The 10,000-nt window shown below is 39.4% G+C and overlaps 2 protein-coding genes and 1 long non-coding RNA gene across 4 annotated transcripts in view; 2 read left to right on the forward strand and 1 right to left on the reverse strand.

Moving 5' to 3' along the window:
- Nucleotides 1–4,884, forward strand: part of kcnj6 (potassium inwardly rectifying channel subfamily J member 6) — a 26,603-nt gene extending 21,719 nt beyond the window's left edge. For both annotated transcript variants that reach the window (XM_058789327.1, XM_058789328.1), the window contains exon 3: nucleotides 971–4,884. In XM_058789327.1, the coding sequence (XP_058645310.1) occupies nucleotides 971–1,302 (332 nt within the window). In that variant the 3' untranslated portion in view covers nucleotides 1,303–4,884. The remainder of the gene's footprint in view (nucleotides 1–970) is intronic.
- A 1,453-nt stretch (nucleotides 4,885–6,337) lies between these two features.
- On the forward strand, nucleotides 6,338–8,116 carry LOC131548206 (uncharacterized). The gene is made up of 4 exons (XR_009273106.1): nucleotides 6,338–6,357; nucleotides 6,441–6,498; nucleotides 6,583–6,644; nucleotides 7,370–8,116. It is a non-coding gene; the product is annotated as an uncharacterized LOC131548206 (long non-coding RNA).
- Nucleotides 8,117–8,821: 705 nt separating this feature from the next.
- The window catches only part of pigp (phosphatidylinositol glycan anchor biosynthesis, class P), a 2,418-nt gene continuing 1,239 nt past the window's right edge, over nucleotides 8,822–10,000 (reverse strand). Inside the window, exon 4 of the mRNA XM_058789329.1 lies at nucleotides 8,822–9,907. Coding sequence (XP_058645312.1) covers nucleotides 9,789–9,907 — 119 coding nt within the window. The 3' untranslated portion in view covers nucleotides 8,822–9,788. The remainder of the gene's footprint in view (nucleotides 9,908–10,000) is intronic.

A 10,000-nucleotide genomic window follows, 5' to 3' on the forward strand; every position in this document is an offset into this window, starting at 1 on the left:
TACAACTACATCTTGTACAAACGTGTCTTATACATGTTCAGAAATAATACGAGGAAAATACTTAAAAAAAATCTCAAAAGTTAAGGTAATTCAAATTCAGAATGACTGAAGGTATAACACCAGTAGACTATTATTAATTATAAATGTCACCATGATGCAAACATGAAATATCAGACATACAGTAGTAGTTCTTTACAGGTTTTTTATTCTGCTTTTCCATTGTTTTTCTATGTAAACATGGATGTGTTTGACTGTTGCGCTCGCGTCTCTTGCATGAAACAGTATTCTACACTGCAAACAATTATTCTCTTACTTAGTATTTTTGTCTTGTTTTCTAGTATAAATATCTAATCATTCTTGAATCAAGATGAATTTATTGTACAAGTAAAATGACTTTGAATATCAAAATTCTGTTAGTTCTTCCTTAAAACAAGCAAAGATATCTGCCAATGGAGCAAGAAACATCATCTTAATTCAGAGGCTAAACGATCATTTTTCTTGCCCTATTGGCAGATATTTTTGCTTGTTTTTGATCATTTTTAGAAGTCTTAATATCTTAAATCATTTTACTTGTCAAGTAAATGCATCTTGATTCAAGAATGTTTAGATATTTATACCAGAAAACAAGACAAAAATACTAAGTAAGAATATCATTTTTTCAAGCTCAACTCTCATCTTCTTGCATGTTGTTCCTCTTCCGCTGCTCGCGTCGCATCTTTATCACAAAAGCTCATTCTGTGTGATATAAGCTGCGCCGACATGTGGTTGGGTCACGCTTTTCTCTTTACTGTAATCACTGGCATATTGTCAAAGTGTCTAATTCTAACGTCTGGTAATATTTCTACTCAAAATCACGAAAAAATAAAACCGTGGCAAAACATTCAAATCTGAAAAATGTCCCGGCTCTGCATTTGTGTTCGGATGGTTTTGTGGCTTGCTCACCTGTGTTCTGGTTTTGTGTGTTCCTCAGGAATGACGTGTCAGGCGCGCAGCTCGTACGTGGCCAGCGAGATCAAGTGGGGCTACCGCTTCACGCCCGTCCTGACGCTGGAGGACGGTTTCTACGAGGTCGACTACAACAGCTTCCACGATATCTACGAGACCAACACTCCCAGCTGCAGCGCGCGAGATCTGGCCGAGATGACGGCGCGCACCCGTCTGCCGCTGACCTGGTCAGTGGCCAGCAAACTGAGCCAGCAGGGACTGCCGGATCCGGCGGAGGAGAAGCGGAGCGCAGCGGCCGAGGAGCTGACGGAGAGGAACGGAGACGTCGCCAACATAGAGAACGAGTCCAAAGTGTAGGAGGACACGCCAATCTCTCCTCGCTCTGCGCCGCCGGACGTTTGGCTGAGGTCAGAGGTCAGAGGTCAGCTCAGGAAAGCGCCCCAAGGCGGGACACGGACCCCATCTCACGTGCTTTTTCTCTTTTTCTCGCCCCGAAGGACGCGTGCGTGGGTGACTGCATGGTTCCCGAAACCAGTTTTTTTCTTAAAGATAAGAAATGATATTTTCAGATTTGTAATTCAAAGATTAAAACCTATATATGTATGTGAATATATATATATATATAGATCTATTCTAGGGCATTTGAATTTGTATTTTTTGTATATATCTGTTGGGTTTGAGACGTGAGGTTGTTTGATACGGCACGGAGTCGTATATTCTGCCTTCTGGAATAGCGACAGACATATTTATCCACGCATGTACAAACGGTCCCTGTAGTCGACTGACTCTGATGTACATAGTTTGCAGTACTGTAGGCCATACTAGCGGATGCAGACCACACTCGATGAAGGAGGACAGCGGTGCGCTCGTGTTGCATGGGATTGTGGGGCTGATGTGTGTGTGTGTGCGAGTGTGTGAGTGTGTGTGTGTGTAATCGTGCATGTGTGCTCCGATAACCTTCCGTATCGTCATCAGCCATGATCTTTCTGTCCCTTTGCTCTTCCTTTAACTCATAGTCTTAATTGGATGAAGAAGTTCAAGTGGACCTGATGCTGCAGACAAGGGCTGAGACAATAAAGCGATGCATCGTGACTCGAGGATCGATTCTGAGATTATTGGAATGCAATTCTGAGCTCAGTTTTTAACAGTAGATGGCACTCTACTCTAGCTTTTAACCGCACACTTAAATACTTACGAAAAAGAATGCTTGTGCGTTCGGCTGAGTCGTGTAAGTGCTTAAAAGTACTTGCACCTCGGCTTTTATGACGTGAAATGAATGAAAACATTATGAACACCCTTGTAATTCGCTTCAACCTTTTCAAAGTGTATGAATGATTATTTTATGTTCAAATGGAATCGATTCAAGAGAGAATCGCGATGCATTCCGATCATCTCAGAATTGATCGTCCCAGCCCTACTGCTGACGTTTGCGCAAGTTTCCGCTCGTTCGGTCGAATAGAAGCAGCAGACGTGAGACATCAGCGTTCACTCGCACACGAGACCAAAGAGCCAAGCCCTCATATCACTAACGATGCCTCACCAATTAACGATTACAGCGCGTGACGACGTGTTTTATTTAAGGCCAATGAGAACGAGGCTGTGGTGGATGGACACTGTTGCACTACGCAATTCTTAATGGAGATCACAGACAAAAGCAAAGCGGAGCTCGTTAACATTCAATGAGCAATGATGATAATGACCGTTAAGAATCACAAATGTCCAGGAGATATTTATTGGCGTAGTTGTGTAGTGTGAACAGAACAGTTCACTTACAACTGCAGCAAAGTCAGATTGAGCAGAGGACTCGTGACTTTAACTCTTTCCCGGCCAAACATTAATCATTTTCACAAAACTTTCATGGCCCCCAGAATATTTTATATGAATATCTGAACATGTATAACATGAACAAAAATGTATTCTAGCTTCATGCGTTCTTTTTTATCAACACTTGAATGTGAGCAAGTTTCATTAAACGAAAGCAAACAACAAAAACACTTTGAACAAAAAGCTGAGAAAATGGCATTTTTGTCAAAGACTATGTCTGGATCAGATTTATATCGATGATCAAAACATAGATGAAGTCATCAACACCCCGAAGCGAAACCACTTCTTTGGTCGACATTTCATTCGGTAACAGTAGGCAGATTTAATTTATATGATGATTAATGTTTGATGGTGATTGCTTGTTTCTGCTGCTGATCCAGAGACTCAGTGCTCTGTCAGAAGGTGTGTAACAGCGCCTCCTACTGTATAACAGTGAAAACACGGAAAGCCAAGAATTCAGTGGCAGGGAAAGAGTTAAAGGTTGTGTACTATACAGTAGGTTCTCTCAAACGTATGAACAAATGTTCTGTTAGTTAAACTTTTTTTCTAAAATGTTCATCTAACTTTTTTTTTTTAATGTTACTTGTTTCAGAATGTTCAGCGAGCATTTAAAAGTAAGAATCCCGTAATGTTTGCAAAACGATAAAATGAAATATTCCCTTTTAACATTTGCGTAACCAAGAAAAAAGTAGTTTTTGTAACATTTAAAAAGCATTAAGAAACAACATTTTCATAACTCATTGGGAATGTTAGCATTATGTTTTTTAGACCATATTTTTGTTAGCTGGCATTAAACATGTCTGATAGCATCTGATGACACGTGATCTGCGCACAATGCATTGAGATGAATCTCTGTTTGGACTCGTTATTTGATCAGACTCGCAACAAACTGAATTAGAAATGCAAAATGAGTGTTTTTATTGAGTAAATGATGAGGAGATGTGACAGCAGTGTAGCAGTGTATGTTGATGATGGACTGATGCTGTACAGTGTTTCTGCACAGCCTCGTTTTCATCCCCGTCAGATCAAATACGCCGTCTGTCCTGAGATCAGTCCGTTACAGCCCGGATTCTGTGGAAACTCCTTTCCATCGCCACGCTTCTCCTCAGTCAGGCTTCTTTCTTGCGATTGCAAGTTTATATCTCACAGTTAGCACTTTGTTTCTGAGAATTGCAAGTTTATATCTCTTAATTCAGACCTTTTTTATGTCAAAATTCAGACGTTTTTCTCATAATTGTGTGTTTTTATGTCAAAATTCAGACTTTTTCCCCAAATTGTTAGTTTATATCTCAAAACTTGGACTTTTTTTCTCACAATTGTGAGGTTTTATATCAAAATTCAGACTTTTTCTCACAAATGTGAGTTTTTTGGTCAAAATTCAGACTTTTTCCCCAAATTGTTAGTTTATATCTCAAAACTTGGACTTTTTTTCTCACAAATGTGAGTTTTTTGGTCAAAATTCAGACTTTTTTCCCAAATTGTTGGTTTATGTATCAAAGCTTGGACTTGTTTTCTTAGAATCGTTAGTTTATATCTCGAAACTCCGACTTTTTCTCACAATGGTGAGTTTTTATGTCAAAATTCAGACTTTTTTCCCAAATTGTACGTTTATATCTCAAAATTCTGACTGTTTATTTGAGAATTCTCTCAGATTAGCGAGTCCGCTTCATCTGTAACTGATAAGCTGTCAGTCTGGAGGGAGTTTCAGACAGAATCAGACAAGCTCTTTCAGAGAACGTGTCCTCCAATAATCCTCTACAGTAAAGCCTGGAACATTCGGCGCTCCGTACGTTTGATGAAGTGCCCTTTAAAGCGCCCTGCTGATATGAAGCCATTCAGACACGTCTCACGTCACATCAGATCCACCAGGCCGTCATTCCTTCATTTCTGTTGAGTTCCATCACTCGAGAAATATGAAATCAGGAATATGAACATTTTAATGTCTTCGGATCCTTCTCTAAAGCTTATTTCACAAGCCATAATATGGTATATTATACACAGTGTTTATACAGATTTAGCGCGCATACGACGGCGATTCATTCTGATTTTCTTGTTGATTTAGATAATTACTCTGTGTCACAAGAAGCTCATAAATAAACCATATCTAAATATTCAGTTTGGGGTTTTCCTCTCTGTGTGAATGAGTAAACGAAGGCGTATGTGTTGAGTTTGTTACTGCCTCGTGTGTGAACGGTGTCTAATGTGACCGTTTTACAGCGATTGCACTGGCGTGTTTAATTATAGCACGTGTGTTTGCGGTCCCTGACAGGAACCCAGATAACAGGGAACGTTCTCAGAATGTTCTGCCAAGGTTCTCTCATGTTCTTCCAGTAATCAGTTATCTGCTCTTTAATAATGTTCTCGAAACAGTAGCACAAAAACATTATTTATACATCATTCATATAATGCTTTTTCATGTAACATCATCATCTAATGGTTTTAAATGTTATGACTTGTTTCAGAGAACATTCAAAAGTAACATTCTTACGATTGCAAAATGATACAATGGAATGTTCTCTTAATGCTCACATAACTAAGAAAAAAACATGATTTTTTAACAATGAATGTTTTAATGTTCAGAGAACATTCAGAAATAATATTTCCATAACTTAATGTGAATGTTAACAAAAGGTTCTTATATTTTTATTAGCTGTGCGCGTCTAACAATCGTATGATCATTAATCATAGTTAAACTAGTGATGCGTCTAAACAGAGATTTGTTCTCATAACTGAAATAGAGACTTGAGTAATGAGTTTTAATATTGCACTGCTGTGAGACTCAGATGAGATCTCAACACGCCATTTATCATTTAAGAATATTATTTTGTATTTATTATTTAATAATACGGCAGCAGCAGGTGTGTCAAACGTTTTTTAATTTACGGACTAAAAGGTATAAACCCAACAAATTTAAGAGATGTGTTCAAGCATGTAGGTTTGATTCTGAACAATCATATTTTTAAGCAGTGTACTGGTAGTTAGTTAGTATGCTACAGTGTACTGTGTTAATTTGAAGGAATTTCTGTATTGATTTTTCACAGGTTTTTATCTGAATTTAAAATCACGCATTGTATTTTGTGTTTTCAGGTTACAGCTTAACTTGGCAGAAAATTACCAGCACCTTTTCCATTTTTCTACATATTTTTTTAACTGATCAACAAATGCAGGTACAAACTAAAACTAAGGTGTTATCATAAATGAACAATTATTATTGAACAAATGCAACTAGCAACTTAATTCACGTGATATGTCTTTTTGTGTGATTTAGAGGGAAAATGTGTGCCTTTTATCATTCGAATCACAGTTGCTAAAAGTTTTTTAAAGAAAAAGTTGATAGGGTAGTCAGAAAAGTTGCTAAATCTAGCAACAAAATTACTAAGTTGGCAACAGTTCGTCAGTGTTCGCGAGCGCGTGCACGAGCGCGCACACCTCTCGTCAGTGTTCGCGAGCGCGTGCACGAGCGCGCACACCTCTCGTCAGTGTTCGCGGGCGCGTGCACGAGCGCGCACACCTCTCATCAGTGTTCGCGAGCGCGCGCTCAGTGTTAAAGATGCTGCCGCTGAGTTCAGACGCGGATCCGAGGCTCGGGTGAGAGTTTATGCTCAGTTCCTCTGTGTTTTGGTGTGTTCGAGTCCTCAGCCCGAGTAACCCGCTCTCTTGTGTTCTGATAGCTGTCCTGTGATATGGAGACCCTGGGATCTTTCAACAGGAGAGACGCGATTAAATAAAGTAACTTGTTGTAGTGACTCTAGTGTCTGTTTCTTGACCTCAGAGAGCAAGTGCAGGAATGACCCGTGTTCCTGTGTTCTTCAGGTGGTTCCTGCAGGTCTGAGGCGGGTTCAGACGTCTGAAGATGTTTTCCATCATCCTGTGAGGTCTGGTGCTCTTCCTCTTCCTCTTCATTCAGAAGACAAGAACCATTCAATGTTTATTAGATGTTTTTAAATGCCTAGTGAACAAAAATATGTTCGGAACGTTAAGTTATCTCTGAATGTTCTCTAAACGTTTTTAAAACGTTCTTGTTGTTATGTGAAAGCTCAGGGAACATTCCATTTTATCATTTGTGTCCCTGGAGCACAAAACCAGTTATGAGAGTAAATCTTCTGAAATTGAGGTTTTGTCCTCAAAAAATCCTGGTTTGTGAGGATCGGACAATATTTGTCTGAGATGCAACTATTTGAAAATCTGGAATCTGAGGGAGCAAAACAATCTAAATATTGAGAAAATCACCTTTAAAGTTGTTCAAATGAAGTTCTTAGCAATGCATATTACTAATCAAAAATGAAGTTTTGATATATTCACAGTAGGAAATTTACAAAATATCTTCATGGAACATGATCTTAATATCCTAATGATTAAAGAAAAATGTATAATTGTGACCCATACAATGTATTGTTGGCTATTGCTGCAGATATAGCTGCTGCTTATGACTGCTTCTGTGCTGCAGGGACACGGATAGCATTGTTGGGGAGTGATTAGTTACATGTAACGGAATTACGTAATTTAATTACAAAAAAAATGTAATTGTAATCAGTTACTTATGAAAATGTTCATGATTCCAAAGGGGAAATTTTGATTTGATTTCTTTCCCAAATCGCAGTGACGGCTGTTCAACACAGAAGAGGACGCGTGCTTATTCAATAACTGTTTTATTTCCTATTTGGGTTGATGTGTGTTCTTTATTGTTTGATTACCTGTTTTTTCCAAGGCTTTGTTAGATGCCAGAGTTTCCTGTATGTGAAGATCTGATTTCAAAAACAGTATCATGGCTATTAAACAGTTTCTTGTTATGATTTTAAATCTGTATTTAACCTCAGAACAATCTCAAAGTGAAAAGAGGTGCTAAAGTCTGATTTTGTGGTGGCTGTGCTTTAAATTAAATGATTATAATCTTAATTGAAGTGAAGAAGGATTGTGAAAGTCTGGCAGTAATCCGTGTTGAGTTCTGTGATGTTAACCCTGTCTGCTTTACATGTTTCACGGTGATTAACAGTTGAAAAAAGTTTAGAAAAGTAATCAGTTACATTACTTTAATAAAATAAATGACACTACTTGTTACATTTTAAATGGGGTAACCTGTAACCTGATACATTTCCAAAGTAACCTTCCCAACGCTGTCATTTTACAAACGCTTTGAAACAAGTTGTAACATTTTAAAAACGTTAAATGGACGTCCAAACTAAAGTCTTTCAGAAATAAAATGTTCCATGAACGATGTATAAATAATGTTCTTAACTGAATGCATGTTCTGTTTATGTTGCTGTGAAAATGTTTGCTCATAACGTTGTGAGAACATTAGCTGGGGATCTCCGTCAGTGAGTTTGTGTTTCTGACGGCTCGCATTCGTCCGCAGGCTGTTTCTGCCCAGATCCAGGATGCAGGAGTATCTGTCTCATCTGGGCCGGACGGTTCTGGCCAGTTTCCCCGTTCAGGCCACACTGCACTTTTACAACGATGAAGACTCCAGCTCCGAGGATGAAGCAGACGCTCATTAACCTCATCAGGTCTAAAACATGAACTCACTGGTGAGCTGAGAGCGAAGCAGAACACTGTTTAGGAAACACGCCGGTGTGTGTGAGGAAGCGCTGCGGAACGAGACGAGCAGCGGTGAGACGGGTCACGCCATCAAACACCAAACACAGCTTTGATCCGAGGAAGATCCTTCGTCTGGGAACAGCCTTGAAGGGATAGTTCACCCAAAACTGACACTTACTCTTCCTCGAGATGTTCCAAACCTGTGTGAGTTTCTTCTGTTGAACAAACAAGATATTCTGAAGAAGGTTTGTCACCGAACAGGTGACGGTACCCATTGACTTCCATAGTATTTCCTTCAATGGGGACCAACGGCTGTTTGGTTATCAATATTCTTCAAAATATATTTTTGTGTATGAGAGAGAAACCCATGCAAGTTTAGAACAGCTTGAACATCAGTGAATGATGACGATTTTAATTTTTGGGTGAACTGTCCCTTTAAGTGTTTCATTTGTATGTTGTTGGAATTCATATTTCTGTTAAATATGCTAAACACAAATAAAAACAAGATTGCTCAACATGCGTTAGCATCCTCCATTTATTAATAATCGAAGAGTTCAGATGCAGAAGCCTCTTCGTGCCGTCTGAAATGTTCTTCTAAAATGAGCATTTTTATGTTTTCACTTTAATTGCATAGAAAAGGACCTATACATTGCCATTAGAGTTAAATTACTGAACCTAAACACAGGAGCCTGATTAAAAAAAAAAAAAAGCTGATTTTAGGTGAAAATTTTAGATAGCACTTCAAATATAACGGCATATAAACTCGCTGGATGATTGATAACAAAACAGTGTTCGAATAACGCAAAGAAACACTCCAATAATAGACTGCGTAGAAGTCAGGAGCTGCCAGAAATGTTAAAGTTGAATCAAACTGGCTGTACAACCTAAATTATATTAAACTGAGTTTTTAAAAAAAGTGCTTTTTTAAAAAATTTTGATAACGAATATATGTTGTCATGACTTATTCATCATATAATTGTTTTTGCAGTATAATAAAAGTCATTGTATTCATTAAACAACCATGAGAAGAAGCAGCAAACAGCAGTGTGTCAGCGGCGGGGTCGTGGGGTCACAGGTCAAACAGTGACTGGCCACCCGACACCGGTCTGTTTGCTCACGAGGCCAGTGTCTGCAGGAGGAGACGCGCAGGAACACGAACCCACCGCAGATGATGCAGATAGTGAGCTGACCGTTTCACTTTAGTCTGAGGTCACAGAGGTCACGGTCTGACCCCAAACCATCAGCAGTCCAGTGTTTGAGAGAGACGCAAAAGCTCAATGTTTAGAGTCCCTCAGGGCTGCGTTTCCCAAAAACATCGGAAAGCTAAGTTGATCATAGCTTCATTGGTTTCAATGGGTCTACGATGTAGCTTACGATGCAGCCCAGCTCTGTCCGAGGGTCAGCGGGTCACCTGACAGTCAGATCTCAGGCCTGTCACGCGGCTGATGGATCTGACCGTCTAAACCCTGAGCAAACGCCTCGCATCACTGCGCGCGAGGATCCAGGTAAAAGACGCGGTTTATTTCGCTGATGGGAACGTCTCGGAGTCTGGGAATCACTCCCTCCTGATCCGCGTCCGCACGCTGACTCTTGGCGTAGTGATCTATACCACAAATAATGAACCAGAAATCATTTGATTTAACAATGCAAGATGTTTAAAATCACTCGAAATTTTAGTAAAAGCAAGTGAGAGCAG

The sequence above is a fragment of the Onychostoma macrolepis genome, chromosome 10 (genome assembly GCF_012432095.1).
Source record: "Onychostoma macrolepis isolate SWU-2019 chromosome 10, ASM1243209v1, whole genome shotgun sequence".
In the NCBI taxonomy this organism is placed as follows: Eukaryota; Metazoa; Chordata; class Actinopteri; order Cypriniformes; family Cyprinidae; genus Onychostoma; species Onychostoma macrolepis.